Genomic DNA, 23,590 nt, shown 5'->3' on the forward strand with positions numbered 1-23,590 from the left:
CTAAACAGTCTTCTGATTAATGGATTTAGTTGTGTAAGCTAACATCTGGGGAAATCCAGTGTAACCGTTGGTCCGAAATGCATTGTATTATTGTATTGTGTTGTCCTGGTGCCACATGTATGTCCAATATAATGAAATATGGTAAGCCATATTCTTGTCATTTACTAGTGGAAACAATCTGGATTTTTTTCTTTTTACCTGACAAATTCTCTCAGATGACAGACATGATCAGATATGATTTTTTTTTTTTAATTTTTTTTTTTACATCTTGATGGGAGATATTCTCGGATCTGAAATCTGTTTAAATCACTTGCAATTTTACTTTCACAAGGGGAAATAAATCCAGTCTAGCAAAAACTTCAGTGCTTGTGTGCCAGTTGCTAATTTGTTTTCCCCTGTGATACTTACTTATAATGTATTCTAATTCTTATATTATCAGTTTTGTCACTAGAAATATACTCCTAAATAATACAATGTATATTACATAGGTCTCTGCTAGAAAGTATGACAGAACAAAGAGGCTGGTATTTAATTTTTAATATGACATCATATATAACAGTTATATTTCAAATGTTTACGTATAAAGTAAAGACATACTTAGCAAAAACCAACAAGACAAAATTTTCTTTGTTATAGAACAATTTTCAAGGGATACAATAAATAAAACTTGTTAAGATCATGTTGGACAACATTTTTTTTATTCTCAGGGGAGGTAATCCTCACTATCGAAACTACTACCTACAACAAACTATCTCTAACACTGTACAGTGTGGAAATCTGACATGCACCAAACAGCCATTTAGCACTTTATTATGCGTACATTACAGTGGGACATTGTTGATCAGTAAAATTTTCAAACCGATTGTTTAACAACATCTGAACTTGTGAAACAGAAAATGCTTCACACATATTTGGAAAATGTACACATTACAAAATTGAGATTAACCTTAAGTTGACAATTTTCAGTCTGCCAAACATACCATCACTGTACACTCTAAGATAGGTCAACACAAAGTGTGTTTCTATAAACAGCACTATATCTTAATAGCTGAAGTTTAGAAATCATTTTTATAGCAAATGATACAGAATTATTACTTGGTACTGAGAAATTATACAGCTATTGTGTTGTATCTAGATGAACTACAGTAAAGCCACAACACAATAATCCTAAAATAATCAAGCAGCAATATGACAAAATAAATAGCTAGCTTATTACTCTCATTCAACTTCAGGGTCAATCCAGATTGTTGTTTGATAAATGTTGGAGAGACCCTGATTTTCTAGTGTTAGGAACTACATCAGTTTTCAGTTTTATAGGATCCATTCTTGTGAATTGTTCCAGCATGGTGGTTATTGATGTGATGTTTGAAGTTTTTGCTTGTTAACAAGTTTTTGGTGACCCAGCCTATAGTATTGGAAGTTATTGTTCTAACTTCTGCTAAGTTACAAACATTCTAGTGACTCAGTTTCTAAGCTTGACAGTATTTGTTGTAACATATACATCTTTTACTGGTACACAAACTTCCTTGCACCCAGCTGTTCTATGTAGGAGGTCATCAAATCCAAGTCAGAATGGAACCTCAAGAATTCAATATTTCATCATGTACACAGGAGTGTGCTATGACTGTGTTTACTGAAGAACTTTAATATATTGCAGCTTCCTCTAGTCCTAATCTTGGTGTAGCTTTCATGCTAAATCTCATCATGTAGAGGTCAAAGTTCACAAAGATTGAGGAAGTCTAAGCATCAGATAGAGCTTCAACACCTGGCAACACTTTACCTAAAAAAAACCCCCAAAAAAAACCAAAAAAAACTAGATTATTGTATCAAGGTACATAATATCCAATATTGGTTTACTGCCTACATGACTCCATCTACTTGGATGAACAAGCAACTGTACTCTCTGTGAGCACTTATTGAAAACAATGATGACCTCTGTCTTAGATGACCCATGGGGATACTGACACACTGTTTTATACAACCCCTGGGAACAATGACACAATGTCTTATACAACCCCTGGGAACAATGACACACTATCTTATACAACCCCTGGGAACAATGACACACTATCTTATACAACCCCTGGGAACAATGACACACTATCTTATACAACTCCTGGGAACAATGACATTATCTTATACAACCCCTGGGAACAATGACACACTATCTTATACAACCCCTGGGAACAATGACACACTGTCTTATACAACCCCTGGGAACAATGACACACTGTCTTATACAACCCCTGGGAACAATGACACACTATCTTATACAATCCCTTGGAACAATGACACACTATCTTGTACAACCCCTGGGAACAATGACACACTATCTTGTACAACCCCTGGGAACAATGACACTATCTTATACAACCCCTGGGAACAATGACACACTATCTTATACAACCCCTGGGAACAATGACACACTGTCTTATACAACCCCTGGGAACAATGACACACTATCTTATACAACCCCTTGGAACAATGACACACTGTCTTATACAACCCCTGGGAACAATGACACACTATCTTATACAACCCCTGGGAACAATGACACACTGTCTTATACAACCCCTGGGAACAATGACACACTATCTTATACAACCCCTGGGAACAATGACACACTACCTTATACAACCCCTGGGAACAATGACACACTGTCTTATACAACCCCTGGGAACAATGACACACTATCTTATACAATCCCTTGGAACAATGACACACTATCTTATACAACCCCTGGGAACAATGACATACTATCTTATACAACCCCTGGGAACAATGACACACTGTCTTATACAACCCCTGGGAACAATGACACACTACCTTATACAACCCCTGGAAAACAATGACACACTATCTTATACAACCCCTGGGAACAATGACACACTGTCTTATACAACCCCTGGGAACAATGACATACTACCTTATACAACCCCTGGGAACAATGACACACTATCTGATACAACCCCTGGGAACAATGACACACTATCTTATACAACCCCTGGGAACAATGACATACTGTCTTATACAACCCCTGGGAACAATGACACACTATCTTATACAACTCCTGAGAACAATGACACACTGTCTGATACAACCGATGGGAACAATGACACACTATCTTATACAACCGATGGGAACAATGACACACTATCTTGTACAACCCCTGGGAACAATGACACACTGTCTTATACAACCCCTGGGAACAATGACACACTATCTTATACAACCCCTGGGAACAATGACACACTGTCTTATACAACCCCTGGGAACAATGACACACTATCTTATACAACCCGTGGGAACCGTGATACACTGTCTTATACAACCCCTTGGAACAATGACACACTGTCTTATACAACCCCTGGGAACAATGACACACTATCTTATACAACCCCTGGGAACAATGACACTGTCTTATACAATCCCTGGGAACAATGACACACTATCTTATACAACCCCTGGGAACAATGACACACTATCTTATACAACCCCTGGGAACAATGACACACTATCTTATACAACCCCTGGGAACAATGACACACTGTCTTATACAACCCCTGGGAACAATGACACACTATCTTATACAACCCCTGGGAACAATGACACACTGTCTTATACAACCCCTGGGAACAATGACACACTGTCTTATACAACCCCTGGGAACAATGACACACTGTCTTATACAACCCCTGGGAACAATGACACACTGTCTTATACAACCCCTGGGAACAATGACACACTATCTTATACAACCCCTGGGAACAATGACACACTATCTTATACAATCCTTGGGAACAATGACACACTATCTTATACAACCCCTGAGAACACTGCTCTATCTGCCCCATGGGAGCCTTACTGATATCCAAACACAGCTGTAATATATGAAGGATTATGTAGGTGTTGCTGTTATTAATTGTAAGGTTATTTTTTTATTTTTTGGTGAAGGTATACATTGCTTCCTCTTTGTTTATGTCTTTTTGTATTAATGATAACAAGGCATCAAAAGTACCTGTTTGAGATGTTTAAAATAAAAAGACAACCAGAAAATGACTGTAGGACATGAATGCCCCCTATACATAAAATTCTGTTGAAAAATGAACTTATGTGAACGCTGATCAAGATAAATTTGAGTTTAAGAAACTAAGGGCAATGACTCTGTAAATAAAGGTTGCAGCTTATGAAAAGCACACTTGCAGAGATAATGCCAAAGTAAACCCATGTAAAAAGTTTCATGAAATTCTGTAGGAAATTGTAATTGAAAAAGCACTGATTAAGTTAATAAGAATGAATTATATTTGTAAAGTTAAGGCAATAATTATGAAAATAAATATATTTGAGTGAATAAACAAAGGGCAACAAATCTTTAAATAAAGGTACATGGGTTCTGAAAATCAAACTCATCCAAGATATTGCCATAGGAAAGTTTTGGAGCAAGTTTCAGGAAAATAAGATTGTGAGAGCTCTGACAAAGTTAAATTGAGTGAAATAAACTAAGGGCAGTAACTCTGTTAACTCTGTTTGAGAGGGGATAATAATGTTATTAAACTAATATTTCCTAATTTTCTAAGTATAATAAATGTACTTAAAACAACTTCAAGTGAAAATATGTAGAAATCTATTGATAAATCTGAGTATGTCAAGTTTCCTGTAACATTGTATGGAGACCATTAACAAAACAGAGTAAAAGTTTCCTGTAATATTGTATGGAGACCATTAACAAAACAGAGTAAAAATTTCCTGATTATAACTATGTATGGGCACCACTCAAATTAGACCTCACCTTAGTTTATCAACCTTGATTTTGAATGTACAGTATTTCTCAATCCATCAAAATCAGATGATATCTAGAAAGCTATCATCCGTAAATACAAAACAGACTAGTGAAAAGGTTTAGCTATAATTGTAAGCCACTTGGACCAAATGATACAAAATGAATAACCATTGTATTAGACATGTCGATTACCCACCTTCCAACAACTCGAGACTGGCTCCACCCCCGGTACTGACATGGCTGACCTTGTCCTCTGTTTTATACTTGGCAGCACATGTGGCTGTGTCACCTCCACCTGTTACAGAGATATGTAAAGTAATTTAAAAAAATTAAAAACCAAGTTCAATTTCATTAAGTATCAAAACAAAATTGATATGATTTCTTCCCTAATCCTAAATAGATTTGTTTTCAAAAGAAATTCATAGCAAAAGAGTTTGTGAATATTGAAATATTATGTTAAAGATAGAGATATACAGATATATTTGTGTAATTTACCAATAATGGTTGTGGCGCCTCCCACTGTACTGTTCACCACTGCGTCCATAACTGCCTTTGTTCCTTTTGCAAAGTTAGGGAACTCGAACACACCTGATGGACTGTAACATGTTGGTATGACATTAGATACTGATACAGAGTAATAGAATACAGCACTATTTGAAATTGTAAATAATAAATAAATGATGACACAGACATTCAACCAAAATCTATCCCTAAAACGCAAGACTGAAGAAGTCTCAAAAATTAATATTGAATGGTTTCGCAGATGTGCTTCCAAAAGAGGTCAAAGTAATGATTTTAGATTTTTGTTTCCTTAAACAAGAGCTGTTAATTGACACCATTCATAAATAGCTGAAAAATTTCTGATATCTTCAAAAATGTTTTAGCCCAAAACGTGTCATAAAGTAGTGTGCTTTTTTCTCTCTCAAAAATCCCTTAGTTTGACTCTAGGAGAGGATAGTGTAATCTCACATGGAGCCTAAAGTCAAATATCAGTACACTAGTACGATTATAAAGTGATGTGTTAATGCCTTTCAACACTTGCACCAAAAACGTAAAAGTTGGAAAACCAACGCCGACACAGGGGTGACAACATCAGCTCTGCCTCTACTTCAAAGAGATGAACTAAAAAGGGAATTCAATAATAGCATCATAGCTACCAGCAAATACATTACAAGATAATTGGAACCATATAAGCTTGGTTTTCAATACTAATCTTAGCCATTCTTCTTATTCTTCTTACTGGAACAGATGCAAACACTGATACTTGTTGATGGAGTAAGAGTAAAAGCCTGCCTCAAATTCACTGAGTTGAGCTAAACCCAAATAATTCTAAACAAACAAGAGGCCAAGAGGCTCAATGGACCTGCATCTCTCATCTGTTATTCACTTCTTTGATGATTTGCTGCCTTTCAGTTTGTGAAAAGAGGTGGTTTGAATGTTTTAACAAATAAGATCCCTTGTGACTTTGCATATGGGTCAAGATAATTTCTTTTCGCAAACTTCCTGGGGCTTCATCACAGGAACCTACCAGCCAAATATCATGATATTAGGCCTTTTAATTAAAAAGAAGTAGTTTAATTGGAAAGTTGGTGGCAGACGAAGGGAGGACAGACAACAAGTGTCCCATCACAGCATAAGCTAATTTTACCCTTCAGCCAGGAGAGCTAAAAAAGGATTATAGATTAAAAAAATTCCTGCTGCTGAGAAACATGTTTTTAACTATTTTTGATCTTACCCATTCCAGACAATGGTTTTAGCTCCTTCTATAACTTTAGGTGAATGTTTTAGATGACTCTGGTCCTATATCCAAGCCCTGAAACAATAAACAAGTTATTCGTAACAGCAGCCATGTGATATAAACAAATATGTCTCAATTCCTTGCAATCTAAATTTAATTCTAGTTCATAAATTTTTGAATTCTTTCAGATTTCGCATTTAATTCTAAATCTGTATCTCTGCATTATTTTTTTCATCGGTTTTAGTTACAGAATCTGAATTATTATGTTATTTATTTTTGATAGAGTGCATGAAATTTACTTAGGTATCTTATGAAAAAAAGATGCCAAGAGGGCCTGTATGACCAACCTGGATATTTCAGTACATGTGGTAATATTCCTATTCATTGTAACATTACAAACATTTTCCCTTTTTGGGATTTGACTCTCTGTTTCGTTCCGGAAACATCCCATGAAAAACACTCAATTTGATATAGATGGAAAAAAGACACCTTGGTGGGGGTCTAAATAAGGATTACCATATGTCCTTCAGGAATTCCAGATTCAACAGTAGCACTTCCAACTACTGCATCTTCTGCGAACTTGTCCCCTGTAAGAAAGTCCACTGGCAGATGGATCTTCACCCCTTTGGCCGCTGCCTTGTCCATTAGCTTCTGAATGATCTTAGATCCTTCCTCATCATACAGGGAACTCCCAATCTGAAAATAAAACCAGCTATAAAAACTACAAACATGTTGGTGTGATATTAACGCCCCTGCACCCTGCTTTATTTTTGGTAATTTTTTTCCAAACCATTTGCTACATACCAGTTTGTTAAAGTTTAACCTCAATATTACACAACAAAGTCAGAATGTATGAAATCAGTATTGCAACATTCCTATAACAGGGTGCCTTAAAAAAAACCTTTTTTTTTTATTTATAATTAATTTATTATCAATTCCTAAACTCATATGAGACCTCAAAGTGATATAATTGCTAGAAACTAACATTGTAGTATTGTTTTTTTCGTTCAGTAGCAGGCCTAATAAAATCTTTCTAAACACTTTAAACCTTGTGACAGGTGTGGACAGACAGACACAGAGACAAAATCACGATTAAAAAGTATGCCCCCCACCTCAAAGCTCTTTTGAGACATTTACAATAATTCAAAATCATCAGCTGTCAGATTCGATCTTATTTTTTATAAATTGATTATTCTATCATCTCCGAATTTAAATCAAAACATGATCAATAATGAACATAATTTCTTCCATTGCCCTTTCCATTTTTATCCGAACAGCATTCCAAGTTATGGTACATTTTTTACTGCTCTCACCTGCATGTTTTTAAGGACCTTGAGGAAGGTGAAGGCCATTCCACCACCTATGATCATTTCATTGACTTTATCCAGCATGTTCTCGATCAGCTGGATCTTGTCTGCCACCTTTGCCCTTTAACCAGAACATCTCACAACTTAAGTCATTGTTACCATTTAAGATAATAACATCTTCATTCAATTTCAACCAAATAAACATTCATTTAGTCCACATCGTTGTTCTTACATCGCAAACCTCCAGTCAACTAAGATCATTCAACCCACAGCATCTTACAATTAAAACCTACATATGACCTAGATCATTATTCAACCTTTCTTACAGTTGAAACCTCCATTTGACCCAGATCAGCATTCAACCTATCTTACAGTTTAAACCTTCATTAATACATTGATCAGTCATCATTTAACCATTCTACTGTACAGCCTTAATCTTCATGTATTTACTTAAGTCAATATACCTAAACCACTGTTCAACATGTAAAATCATTCATAAATATCATTCAATCTTAATCTTCTTTCAACCTTTTTCATTAATTAATCGGCTCAACCTGTACCTCAATATCAACACTCAACAGATATCTTCAATTTAACATTGTCGTATGCGAGTTTCCAGATACAGTGGAACCTCTATAAACCGAACATGCATGGGACATGGATATTTGTTCGGTTTACAGTGTGTTCGGTTTGGAGAAGTTGATCGAAAAGACCGGTCAAATCCCGGATATAATTGGTCGGACGATGTTTTATTAGAATGTACCCGATTAAAAACTGACACGTACGTACGTAGAATAAAATGAATATTGTGAAAGTTGATCAATGTATATATTGCAGATTATATAAGAAAAGCAAATGACAATAACTGTAGTTTTAAACAGTATTTGTACATGTACAACTGCACTTTTCGATCAACCTACATTTCAATACATCTGGTGAAGGTTCGTCATGTGAATGGGTCGATACGGAATATTTTACACATCAAATAATATGAAAGGGTGTGAAGATGTTTTGTTTCAATATTAATAACAGTTGATGCTGGTCGTATTTCCGACATCGGTATCGTCTTTAAAATCATCACAGGCTTCATTTACGACCATGCAAAAACAACCCCCTTTGGGCCTCATTTAAATAAGATGTGAAACTCAGGCTTCTAGCTCTATTTGCATTGAGAAGATAAACAAACCGCCGCGCTTGAATGAAGTGCGACATTGTTTCATAATTGTCGTGTTGATTATACACTAGGCCCACTGTCATAATGCCTCCTTGGGGTATATATTGGATACATGTACAAATCACCTACAGGTATACGTAAGTCCCGAGACAATTAGGCTTCACTCAATACCCGTCACAACGTGTTGTTTCACGGTTGACTGGCCTGACCTCGTGTCATGATCGCTCAGGTAAAGCCGGTTTTCAGAAGTAATTTTTGGTACATTTGAACAGGAATCAGACACAAAATCGGTCCGGTTTTCGGAATTCAGAGGGATCAGTATTTAGAAGTTTTTTAATACTATAATAAAGAAGGAACAATTCCGTACAATGACAGTTCGTTCAGTATTCAGAGGTGTTCGGTTTTTAGAAGGTTCGGTTTTCGGAAGTTGCACTTTATAGATAAAGAAAAAAGCATATCATAAGTTATATTACATATCAATCAATAAGGACAAGTATGCTAGCATGTTCCAGCATTCAATTACAAATAAGGTGGTATCATTCTTTGAAGAAGTTGAAATTGTAGATGTACACACTTGCGTGGTATCTAAACAAGTGTTACAAACCGAACAATTAGCTGTTTATATTCAATGTTAATTATATTTTAACAATCTCAAAACTTATGTTCCCAGAGAAACCGTGGTGTTAGTACTATCAAGTAGAGTCCTTACCCTCCAAGAATGGCCAAAAAAGGTGTGTCAGGGTTTACTAGGGCCTTGGAAAAATAGGAGAGCTCTTTCTTCAGGAGGAACCCGGAGGCTCTCTGTGAGAGCTGACAGCCTACCATAGAACTGTAAAGAAAGTTTAACAATGTTTTCATCAAACATCAGAAAAACATGTGAGATCATAGAGGGGATTTATTACATAATTTCCATGTATACTTTTGTGTGTCAATGACTGTTATTTAGAGTCAAGATTGCCATGTAATTCATTGGATAATCCTATGTCTCATTTTTGCATATACATGTGTAATATGTTATTATGATGTCATAGATTAAAAATAATGAATATTTTAATAAAAAGGTAACAATAGAGATATCATAAACAAAACTCTAGCAAAGATGACAGAGAAAAGAGTTTTCCCCATTATAACAAATGTTGTTGATTCAAGTGATAAAGAGGAATCTTAAATGTGAGGTGTAATTCATAACAAAATGTCATGAAATATATGATACATGTACTTCAACTTTTCCAGGTCTTTTCAAAGTCTAAAAATTAAAATTGTTTGAATCAAACTGCTATTCAAGAATGTACAAATTTATGTTATGATATCAATAAGCTTCAAAGTCTACACAGAAGTTGGTCACAAACTGCAAGAAGTTTCAAGAAACAAAGGTCAATAATTCTTTTAGAAAATACCTGTGTGCTCTATGTGCAGTGCCAAAAGCATCATTTACATAAACATCTCCAAGTTTTGACAGTGATGCCCTAAATGCCTCAACAGCTTCCTTTCCAGCCTTTACCTGTAATACATTTCATCAGCAGTACATATTTAATCAGACAAATAAAACTGGTAACTTACTTAATACAAATTGGTGTTATCAAAACGTAAGTAAAAATATCACATTAAATTAACTGCTTTTGCAGATCATAACCATTTTCCAACCCTTAATAACATCTTATAAATAACTGTGCAATTTCTATTTCAAGAATGCTTCTTATAAATACCTTAACACCTTCAGCATCAACACCCTTGCCCTCCTCCTCAACATGGAAACGCAGATTCTCCAGCAGGATGACTGAACCAGAGGCAGGGTCCGCACATACCTTTTCCACCTTTTCACCAATACAGTCCGACAGGAATTGGACTTCCCTATCAAAGTATACAAGGTAGGTAAATCACCAAGTCTTTCAACATTCTGTAATTTGAAAACATGTCAACAAGACTGAAGACAAATAAGAATAATGGATAAATAAGATTCCACAATACTATATAGGAAAGCCAACATCCTGTAAGTTCACAAGTATGTTCTAGTGTATCTATTTGCCGGAATTTTTACCTATTGGTCAGCATTTATTTTTTTGAACCAAGAGGAGGTTTATTGATGTAAAGACTTTCTAACATATGTGCAATCTCCCCAAGAAGTAGGTAAGTACCATAAGATTTTCTGTAAAGGCCAGTACCATATGATTTGCTGTACATACGGCCATTCCATCTGTTGCTCACAGCTAGCCTTTATGACCTTCATTCCTTGATGTACTTCACAAACACGTACTTACTTGCCAAGAAGTGTTTTTAGCTCTTCTGCCACTGGAGCCAGAGAATATTTGTCCTGGCGACGTCCATCAGGACGACCGAGATGACTCATCAGTACTACACTCTTGGCTCCGTTATCTAAGGCATGTTTCACTGTAGGAATTGCTGCCACAATTCTGATAACCAAATGTACATATAATATTACCAGTTCATAGAATTACAGAGCTTTTTTTGGGGGCCGATTTGGGGTCGAATTTCGGCCCCATTCCCCACGGCAAAATTGGATATTTTCCCCAATTCGACCAGTTAAAATTCCCAATCGAATGATCTATAAAAATATTATGTCTTTAAAAATCCGGATGGTGCCGTCCCGTCTACGTTTTATTGGTTATTCTTGCCTGATAAAGGGAGATCATGCTCTAGAATCTAAATATATATAGGCTAATTAGCATAGATCCATATTTGTGTCTACTTGTTATTTTTACTATTATGTCCATTTTTCCCAATTTACCTGTTGCCGCACATTTTTTTCCAATCCCAAAACCATAGGCCCCATTCCCAAAGAAGTGAAAAAAGCCCTGAATTAAATGAAATATGTTTATATTATATCACTTACAACACTCTAAGATTGGTATTTGGAATTAGTTAGAAAACTACATTTGGTCACCTAAAGAAGATTTATTAATTCAAATAATTACTGATTTATATAATTGGTTTTTCAATATCACTTAATGTTCTGTTGTTTTCATCACCTATTAATGTACTGTCATTATTGGAATGATCACCAATTAAATCAATTTATAGCTGGTTGAAGTACAGTGTACTGTTAAATCTTCACATTTGATTTACAAACTACATTGTACTTGATATCAATTACCAGTAAAAATCAACACTGGTTAAATGATAGGGATATAGTCTATAACAGGATTAAGGGGTCGAACTTATAGATTACAAAATGGTTCCATGTACCACATTTGTACCAAAAAAACACAAAGTTATCATAAGTCTGAATAAGCTTTTTTTTTTTTTTTTTTACCCAATCCTGATAAAATACCAATATCAATGTATTCCTGACAAATGATTCTCAATATCAAACTCACTTCATATTCATCAATAATGCCAAATGCTAAAGAGAGGTGATTTACAATGCTGATGAAAATCCAGATGTGAAAACATATTCATACGGTTCAACTTTAAGGTAATTACATGATTTTAACATACTACAGTAATCTTTAGTTTGATAGTGATAAACAGATTGAAAAGACATCAAATGAATATTATTTACCTTTGGTTGTTGGTTATTTTCCCATCCTTCAATGGAACATTGAAATCAACTCTGAAATTAAATATCAAACAAATACAATTAAAAGAATACACATAAAGTTAAGAGGGGGCCCCATTCCCTACTGAAATTATTTCAGTTAAAACTTATTATTTATGATAAATATCTCATACTATATATTTTAAGGTACATAGCCATGGCACCATTCCCAAATGAAATTATTTCAGTTGAAAATTTATCATTTATGATAAATATGGCATACTATGAATAAGGTACATAGCGACTTCAATGGACCTAAACGTAACAGAGTTAGTGAACGATATAGAGACAGACAGTAGTATCTTCCTGGGGGAATTAACACATATGACCTGGTGTGGCAGAGCATTACATAGAGATATACACAAAAGGATCAGGGCAGAATGGCTGGAGGAATGTCGCCTGGTTGTTCCTGCAGTTGGCTGAAGAGGGGTATTTGGTATGTCAATCAGCCAATCGACATCAAAATGCATTATTGTACTCAGTGTCACCCTAGATGGAAGGTCTCCATTTGTAGCTGCCGTAGTATTTCTGTAATGCTATAGCTACTCTCCCTGTTTTAGCCTCCCGTGATAAGCCTATTATACCCTTCTATACAGTAACATATATGCTAGTAACGATGATGAAGTCCTATGGAAGGACATTTTTTGTATTACCTCAAAGTTTATTACACATCCCTGATACAGCCCATTTGCCTGCTGTCTGTATAATGTCAACAGTTGGGGTGTCCCTTGGTGCCTTCAGCAGTAAATATATATGCTTCTAGTGAGGTAGAACTGTAAAGTCAGCATAAGTTCTGCACTATCACAATGAGACAAACATGAACATACCACAGCCTGCCCTCCCAAAACACATACAGATCATCACAAGCATGTATCTCACAAACAGGGGAGCTAAGCTATTCTTAAATCAAATGACCATATTTGTTAGGATGTTCAACAATACAAAACCAAACCGAATAGAACCATACTGCATGTACTGCAGCCTCTGAAAAAAACACACAATCATCATATGCATCTTACACAAGGGAAGGTACTCCTTTAATATAAGAGGCTGCTGGTCGGCTCTTTTTCTATCGGATATGATTTTGCCGACTGTCAAAAGTATCTCGCCGTGTAAAACCTCTAACATTGTTGGAGTAAAGGGAAGGGTGTCCTTAGATGAACAATACAAAACCAGATAAAACCAGGTCATCGGCAAATTATTAGATAAGCACTATTGTATATTGCATTTGTCATTGTATAATTGTGTATGCCAGTTCAGGCAGTTGATATTAGTAATTCAGGTTATTCATGTGATTAAATATTGAGATCATTTCAGCCTTGCTCAAGCCCAGTTATTTTGTTGAGGTGAGGTGAAAGGGTGGAAGGGGGGACACTGGGATTAAGAACGTTGCAGGTAGATAGTAATACGTAAAGTAGGCATTCATCAAATAAACTTGATCGACGATCGCGAGTCACAGAACTTCAAAACAATGCATAACGTTGTCATATGCATGGACTGTTTTGCCAGTCATATTCAAAAGTTTTAATCGTCGGACCATATAATTGTGTTAATGATCAAGAGAAAAAAATCCTGTTCAGAGCCCCACATGGTGACATTGAAGCCGTCCTTGATAAAAGTCAAGGTCAGACATGCGAGTGCATTCTCAAAGCATAGCTTTTCCTGATGCATATAATGTTGTGATCAACGCATTAGTGCACCACAAAATGAAAATATACAAACCGTATTAAAACCCGTTTGTTCTTTAGATCCAAAGCGTCAATTGCCAACTTGTTTAAAGCCATTGTTCTTCTTTTTTATCTCACGAATGAAACTTCTTGCCAAAAAATAATAATACAGCCGGCAAAGTATACCTTTTCGTCCTTCTAATGAAAACTTCCAACAAGAGCATTAACTCTGTAGGTAACCACGTGCACTTCCGTGGTCGTGGCGGAAAATTTTAAAACCAATGAAATCAAAGACCGATACGGTGACAAATTAAGCAGTAAATTAATTTACGTTTAATTTATACCTTGGACCAGTAAATTTCTCTTTGCCAAAACGATTGTCTTTTCAAAATAATGTAGAATACATTGGCAATGTTTATATTAGAACCTTGTCTGTTTTTGCGTTACCCGTACTTCGACTCGATTTTATTGTCATATAATTTTGGATCAGGCAGTGAGTAAAGGTGACAGATAGGTAACAAAGAAAAGAGAAAATGAGAAAGCAAAAGGGAAACAAAATGGTTTTCCACATCAGACAGGTAACTGATTTGGAGAACCACATAATAGAAGATTAACTAAAAACGCAATTACATGTATAGTAAAAAGAAAAGAAAAAAAAAGACAACTATAAATTAATTTCCACGGAAAGGTTATAATACCGCGTATAAGATGTAAACTATCGATTGCCTTAACCTTGAATGTTGTATATTTTTCTTTTCCAAACAAAATTAATGTTGGAAGAAGAGATATTTACACATATATATGCTGATAAAGCCCCAGAGCCGAGAGCACATTATTTTAAAGGTTTTGGATCTACAACTGCAAATTTCTCATCGTTGCTCACAAATATGTGAACATGTAAATATATGATGACTATCAAATTTAAAGGTCAAATGTTGTACTTGTGACCACTTTAAAAACAAGAAACTTAATTCTGTCCAAGATATCTTGTTAATCCCTGAATAGATTTGTTTAGCCTATACCATCATCAGATAGTTCTTGATATTTCTGAAATATTAAGGTTTCCGTTGGTTCCTAGTTGTATCCATTTAATTTTGAGTCTCATCGATATCAGGGGAAACAAAATAGCTGCCAGACAGCCATCTTGGATTTGAACAGTTGAAGTTTGTAATCAACTTTTTCTTCAGAAATACTTGGAGGATATTTCTGAAATTTTGTATGTAGGTTCCCTTTGGTCTCTCGTTATGCTCCTTCAAGTATAATCTAATCGCAAAAAGCCAGAATGGTTTGTAGTCGCGGCCACCTTTGATATTAGTTCAGCCTTACACAGATATACATAACTATCGCTTGATGGTGGGCGCAAATATTCCTCTTGGATCTCTTGTCCCCTGACATTCCTATATCTATGTGTTTCTTGTAGATGAAGAAAGAGAAATTCCTGTAGGTGTAACAAGTATGACAACCCTGTCTGTTTTCACCGACTGTAGAGGGAAGTAAATTTGTAATGTAGTTTGGAGTTTGATGTCTATCCATTTTGTAAACTAATTGTAATTTCCGTCTTTTCCTTCTAACTGAAAGTAATTCTAGACCTGTTTTCTGAATACAATGACTCGTTTCTAGCAAATAATGGTAACCCTGTTATTATCCTAGCTGCCTCCCGCTGAACCTTCTCTAACTTTTCTGAATCACTTGAAGTGCACCCATCCCAAACTTCACACGCATATTCTAAAACTGGTAAAATATAAGTTTTATAAATTCGTAAAAGAGCATCACGCTTTAATGTATATTTAAGTTTTCGCAATATATTTTACTTTTCCCATAGCCGACTTATAAATTTCATTATATGATCTACCCATTTAGCATCTGAATTTAATGTAACTCCAAGATGTCTATGCTTACTACTAAAATTTAAAAAATGACCATCAAAAATCAGTTCCAGATCTTCATCAACGTTATCCGAATTAGAAATAAAAATAACTTCCGTCTTATTTGGATTAAAAGTAACTAGCCAAGTACTTGCCCATCTGTTTAAAGCATCCAGGTCTCTATTTAAAACTGTTTGTATTTCTAGACATGAAGATGAAGAGACTTTCAAAGAGGTGTCGTCAGCGAAAAGACGTGCAGTAGATTGAAGAATTTCTGAGATATCATTGATAAATATTAAGAAAAATAGAGGCCCAAGAATGGAACCTTGAGGGACGCCAGCATGTATCAAACCAAAATCCGAATAACAATTATTTATAAAAACTTTTTGTCGTCTGTTGGTTAAGTAGTTTTCAATCCATGATAGAAAATTTCCGCATATCCCGTATGACTTTAGTTTTACTAATAAACCTTTATGCCAAACCCTGTCAAACGCTTTAGAAATATCACAGAAAACTAAACAAGAATGTTTTTTTTCTTCTAGATCAAGGCAAATGTTATGATATAAATCAATTAATTGATATACGGTCGAGTGACCCGGCATAAATCCTGATTGATACTGATAGAAAAGTGAATTTTCAAGAAAATAATTATGTAAATACTTGAAGATAACTCTTTCAAATGTTTTACCAACAGAGGACAAAAGTGATATAGGTCTATAATTAGAAGGAGAATGCCTATCACCCTTCTTAAAAAGAGGTATCACTTTAGCAAATTTCCAAGTATCGGGATAAATACCAGTTGATAACGACAAATTAAAAAGCAATTCAAGTGGTCTACATACAGTTTTAGCAGTATACTTCAACATGTGGTGGCTAATTTCATCAGAGCCAGAAGCTTTACCAAGTTTTAAATTCATCAAAACATCAGATATGTCATTTTGACTTACTACAGGTAACTCAAAAGAACTCTCTGTTTTAGGTTCTAACAAAGGAACATCGTTATTGTTGTCATCTATGCTAGTGATACTGCAAAAATTGTCGTTCAATGCATTACATTTGGCCTTATCATCGACTAATAAACGTTTCGAAATTGGATCAACTAAAGTAGGGATAGGACGTGATGTCTCAGAATTCCCCATCAATCTTTTGACAAGTCGCCAATAGTTTTTAGGATCAGACGAATGATAAAACTCAATAAGATTTCCAACATTTTCATAAAAAGACTGTCGTGCATACTTTTTCATATTATTCACTTTATTTCGCTGATTTTTGAATTTAGCTATGTCCCGTGGATGATTGGTACGTTTGGCTATTTTCCGAAATCTATCACGAGCTCTCATATTTTTTCTAAGGTCTGAAGACATCCAGGGCTTATCGTTTGGTCTTACAGTAATTTCCTTATGTGGTATCGATCTACGAGCAAAATCAAGAAAAATTTCAGTAAAACGTTCACTGGCCGAATTGACAGAGTTGCATGTAGCGAAAAGAGTATCCCAATCATATTCTTCAACAAGACGATTAAAAAGTACATAGTCGCCTCTTTTATATAACCAAATTTTACGTTTATATGCTAGTTTCTGAAATGACGGAACAGAAATATATACAACACAACCTTGGTGGTCAGTAACTACATTTTCAGTGGATACTTCAGAGGAATAAGTGTATGAAATTGATTCTGATACCAAAATTGGATCGAGTAAACTTGACCTCGTGGGACTTATACGAGTAGGTTCATTTATGACATTTATAAAATTAAACGAATTTATTATATCAGATAAAACATGATTCTGTGACATAGTAAGCATGTCAACATTGAGGTCTCCAAGCAGTATGACATCACCTTGGATATGAGTTCAGCCTTACAAAGATATACATAATTATCGTTTGATGGTGGGCGCAAATATTCCTATTGGATCTCTTGTCCCTGTGACATTCCTGTATCTATGTGTTTCTTGTAGATGAAGAAAGAGAAATTCCTGTAGGTGTAACAAGTATGACAAGCCATATGGGTTTTAACAAAACCACTTCAGATGTCTGTATTCTGAGTAAAAAGGAGAGATAGGAGATTATTTTTGATGTTAAAATATATATCTTTAAATTCAGATATCGATGTTTGAACTATAGATATTTCCATTTCAAACATGGAAAGCTGTTTGAGTTTTACCCATCTAATTCAGATATTTGTATTTGAAACATTAATAAAGTATACAATTTTGAGCCTGATCAGGAAAATTAATGGTCAAATTCAATAGGTGGCCAATTTGGATTTTAACTGAGTGAGATATCACTATTTCTTGAAAAAAAACCTGGAGGGATATTTCTTGAACTTCACACTTGAAGATTCTGCATGCTTGGTCCATAATTGTTTAGTGTAAACACATTATATTGCCACTACAGTAAAAGGATTAGGCACAGGTCCCTAGTTGTGTCCATTCCAATTTGAGACTGAATGAGAAAACAAAATGGCCAATACTTGACCATCTTGAATTTGACAGTTGAAGAACACCGGAGGGATATTTCTCGAACTTCAGTTGAAGATTCGACATGTATTGCCAATATATAGCAAAAGGATTATAGACACAAGTCCATATTTGTGTCCATTCCATTTTGAGACTGAATGAGAAAACAAAGTGACTGACAGGCGGCCATCTTGGATTTGACGGTTTGTTATTTCCATTTCTCAGAAAGTTCTTCTTAGATTTTCTCTGATTTTAGATCCCTCTGGGATCTCTTTTTCTGACTAGTAGTGATCTAAAGGATGCCTTAGTAATATTGCTAAAGGGACATCACCCAACATTATAAATAGTGAAGTCTGCAGCTATTTGCTCTCACTAAAATTAGGAATGCGAAACTGTTATTCGACTTTCTTGTACGAAGTATTATTAACCTAAAACATAGTTCTGTACACTGGTACAATGTGCCGATGAAAGAGTTACGTCTGTATCATCGGGGAACGTTTACCTGGTGGTACAGTTCAGATTTAAACTACTTATCTCATTTAGCACACCTTCATTATTAGCGTATGGTATGTCAGGAAGTAAGCTAAACTGTCAAATTTTATCACATATGTTGCCTAGTGGTAGCTACAATAATCTTTCCTTGTTAACGGCTAAAGCTCGATCGTGTCTTTTCATATTTAGAAAATTAACTAATTCGAGTTGGATAAAAATGATATACAATCTCCACTCGTTGGGGAACTTATATATATCATATCTACGAGGAATTCACACACTTTGCCCGTGTGGTGTGGTTTTATTTTTCATTTTATCATACATTATATCTACGAGGAATTCACATTCTATGGTCTTTTCCTTCCATGTGTTTCATTTACAAATTACAAATCACTGTTACACTGTTGACCCTTAACATCACTGGCGAGTTTTAGAAGGACTAACCAACTGTATAATGGTATTAACATAATCATGAATGTGATATTGTTTTACACTTAAGTTTTCCCCGGAACTTCAGTTTCCTCCCACAGAAAACCCTCCGCGCGCTTTGAACAATCTGGGACAACAAATGTGATACATAGAAGTTGATAAAGCTTGTTTCGCAAACGTTGTAAAATAAATAAAGTTTTATAAAACTTACATAAAATATGTTTCCCACTTTTCAAGAAAATAGCTTAAACGAAAAAAATAATAATAGCTATACTGGTTTCTACAGACTTTCACAATCCAAGGGACACAACCTGTGTAGTCAGGTAGCATGTGTGATTATTATTAGAGATATGTTGTGTTTTTTTCTCGTGTTTTCAGATGTTAATAATGAATTCTATTATATATCAGATGTATTTTCCTCTCATTTTTCATGTGAATTTTGAGACTTGGTGATTTTGCGATATTTAATATTTGTTTTGCTATACATCAATATGTACACATGTCTATAATGTATACAGACTGCTCCCATACTACAGTATTGTGGGGAGGTTTTTTTTGTTGTTTTTGGAAAAATACTGAAAGGTTAGTGAATTTTGAAGTTTGCTTGAAACTCACATTGTAGTGTATTGACGAAGCGGGACAGGCAAAATCATACTAGTATACATTACTTGTAGTTTTTGTTTCCATGGTAACTATGGAAATATTGAGACTGAAAATTGCTCCACAGCAAAAAAGACACTATTAGACCACTCGATAGATTTGTGTAGAAAGTTTTGGGAAGTGATATTAAATGGTATAGGAGATGTGATCCGGTAACGCCACCGGACGAAAGGACGGATGGACGAAACCCTTTGTATACATGTACTATATCTCCCGCCAAAGTTTCGTTTGGCGGCGGAGCGGGGGATAGAAAGTCAGTGTCGTACTAATATAAGGGATTGTGATGTTTATCGATATCTAAAAAAGATATGGAGCAAGTAACATCAGAAACCATAATGGAAATAGACGGTGCGGGGTGGAGTATACAGGTGGGGAGGCCACAGTAACCGGCCGCTCAGTCGGTCCGGGCGGCGGGCTGCCCGTCCTCCCGCCTGCCAGGTGGGGAGGCCACAGTAACCGGCCGCTCAGTCGGTCCTTGCGGCGGGCTGCCCGTCCTCCCGCCTGCCAGGTGGGGAGGCCACAGTAACCGGCCGCTCAGTCGGTCCGGGCGGCGGGCTGCCCTTCCTCCCGCCTGCCAGGTGGGGAGGCCACAGTAACCGGCCGCTCAGTCGGTCCGTGCGGCGGGCTGCCCGTCCTCCCGCCTGCCAGGTGGGGAGGCCACAGTAAACTGTTCAGGAAGAGAATCGTTGTCAGTGTTTCTCACGGGTAGTTATTATGGTACGGTTAAGTATTATGGTCACTATAAACTATTTATCTCCTACGTATACGATAGGATCTTGTACATCTGTGTACGTACAACTTATTATGGAATTGATAATACAAATTTGTGTTTAAGTTATATTTCATAGCCTGCTATTACCTTCGTTATAAAAGAATAAATGCGGTATATTATGTTTTTACCCTAATTCTTTATTTGCTAATCATTCGAGTCCTTATATTCGAACTCTCAAATTCGATCCTTAAAACCCTATATATTTGTCCGATGTTAACAATGAAACAATAACACAATAACATCAAAGACCGGTTAGAAATGAAGCTTCAATCCCGATTGGCCATTTATTTTTAATTGGATGCAGGAGGTCCGCGATTTCCTTTAACTACGTTCCATCCTCAGTAGGTGACATTTCATGGGACTATCGTTATCGTGTAATTGCAATACCTTGTCTTGAAAACGCGGATGTCCAAATATAGAATAAATACCACTCGGCTACACAGAATTTCCCTATAGCTTGATTAACTGCGCCTAAGACCAGTAATTAGATGTATATAGGCCAGGGGTCCCAGGTCTAATCCCTACCGGAGACATTGAAAAAAATATGATTGACACTGAATTCTACTACATATAGTAGACGAACATTTTCAAAATCTTCATAAGAATAGCCCGCAAAGTGAGCGGCAAACTGCATCATTGATACTTCTGAAGTCCGCAGTAGATTCGCGTGCCCTTTATACAGCCGATCAATCTATCAATCAAGAAAACAACAATACCTGACAATTTTCAGTCGCCTCCAATTTTTTTGAGACAATTAACATCATGTGGTTTGATTCATGACGCAACCCAAAATGTGACGTCACAATTGACTCTGCCATTAGTAACGGAATGGGAGGACTTGCAAAGCGATGGATCCGGTAACATACGGACGTCCTCAAGGTGTCATCAAGCGTGGCCACGGTAGCCTGTCGGCCACCCAATGGGTAGATGCAGATGAGGACCTCCAGTCGAGGCTGTTTGGAACTCCGTTGGAACCCAATAACAGAGACACTGCCTCTTATTGGAACTATGAAAATGACTGCTTCCGAGTCGACCGGAATCAGTTTGAGAGAAACGAATTTTCATTTTCGCCTGATAATCTCTTCACTGCAGATTCGTGGCGCCAGCGAGAGGAACAGAAGAAGCATCCTTTGTCTCCAGGAATACCTCCACAAGATCCTTTGAGCAAGTTGAAAGTCAAGGGACGCGGTGTCGGCACAGACGAGGAAACCTTAGAAGATTGTTCCGAAAACGATATTAGAGCCAGAAATTCACAGCTTGGGAAATTATGTGGAACGCAGAATTATTATAAGCTCGATCCTGCAGAATGTGATGCCGATTACGCTTCGCTTTGTATCAACGGACAAAAGGCTGGCGTGAATTCAAACACTAGCGAAGACAACGAAATGGGTATAGCAACATCCATCGTGGTCGGTGGAGAACGGGAGTTCTTGTTTTCGTTCGGTAAATGTGGGAGGGTTGCTGTAATGACCCCTATCACTGAAGTACCTTCACAGTGCGGAACTCCGTACAGAATTTTGGTAAGTCCTTCCTTCTCCGAAGAGACCTTGTCCCCCGCCAGCAGCATGTGGTGCGAATCAATACAAGACTGTCCTCTAGCGATGAATGAATACCTTGCTCGTGACCAGTACCTCAAACATTATGCCACACCAAGAGGACACGTGCCATACAACCACGAGGTGCGTTCTTCGTCACAGAGAGGAAATGAGGGTATTTACGACTACAATGGTAAGCTGAAGAAAAGCTTATCAGCAGTAACATCCAAAGACCCACTTGTTGACCAATTAGAACGTTTATCGGTTCTTCCAGAAAGGACAAGGGCGGCTTACAACCTGCCTAGAGTTCCCGTGTCGGATTTCGGGATTCCTGCTCTTTCGGTATCCACTGCAACTATAACCAATAGATACAGTATCAAGAAGATTGAGGACAGGCCTCTTAACAAGTTTGCCTATAGGTCACTTCCACCGTTATACCCGACAGCACACTTAGAGAAAGGTGCCGGTAATCGTTCAAGAATGAGTCGGTCTCAGAGTGTCTATGGATTGAAATACAGCACAGGAAAATCCAATGAGAATGCATGTGTGGATGTCAGCAAAGATACAAAAGACAACAAAACTGACAACAACCAGTCCAAATCTAACCCCAGGAGGAAGTCAGAATCGGATCTCAAAGCGATAAGAACTAAACTGCCGCCATTGCGGAAATCTTCAAAAAGGAGGATATCGAAACCTAACAAGAAGACATCTGAATCTAAACGATCAAAGAAGATTGTAAATGGTCCGTCACCTTGGCAGAATTCTCCGCGTGATATCAGTGCCACCAGTGAAATAGAAACAATGGTTAGTGAGAAACTAGAGCACACAATTGACACAACGGAATTTGAACCGGAACCAGATTGCAATTTGCAAAGCTCCAGTTTGATCCTGATGCGTTCCAATGTAAAGTCCACCAAATCAAAGACTGGCTGTCCCTATATGTCACAGAGTGTGTCGAAAGGTAGCATTACTAAAAAGGCAAAGCGGAAGCGTGGATTCAGGAATAAAAAGAAAAATGAACGCTGTATAAAAAGCGAATAAAATCTAAATAAAAATATTCATAGAAGACATTCATTATTAAATTTGGATCACGAAATTTTATAAATGTTGAAGAAACAAATACTTTTGAAATAAAATTATGCTATATCTTAATATA

The 23,590-nt window shown here is 36.5% G+C and overlaps 1 protein-coding gene across 1 annotated transcript; it reads right to left on the bottom strand.

Annotated features, from left to right (window-relative positions):
• Positions 1-522: 522 nt before the first annotated feature.
• On the bottom strand, positions 523-14,425 carry LOC117329214 (probable phosphoglycerate kinase). The gene is given in 13 exon segments (XM_033887032.1): positions 523-1,780; positions 4,977-5,075; positions 5,276-5,376; positions 6,516-6,565; positions 6,567-6,593; positions 7,035-7,214; positions 7,832-7,946; positions 9,709-9,828; positions 10,397-10,500; positions 10,706-10,850; positions 11,258-11,410; positions 12,520-12,570; positions 14,278-14,425. Coding segments are annotated over 13 exon segments (1,248 nt in total). The 5' UTR covers positions 14,340-14,425; the 3' UTR covers positions 523-1,739.
• Between the last annotated feature and the right edge of the window lie 9,165 nt (positions 14,426-23,590).

This window comes from Pecten maximus, chromosome 6 (genome assembly GCF_902652985.1).
Source record: "Pecten maximus chromosome 6, xPecMax1.1, whole genome shotgun sequence".
NCBI lineage: Eukaryota > Metazoa > Mollusca > Bivalvia > Pectinida > Pectinidae > Pecten > Pecten maximus.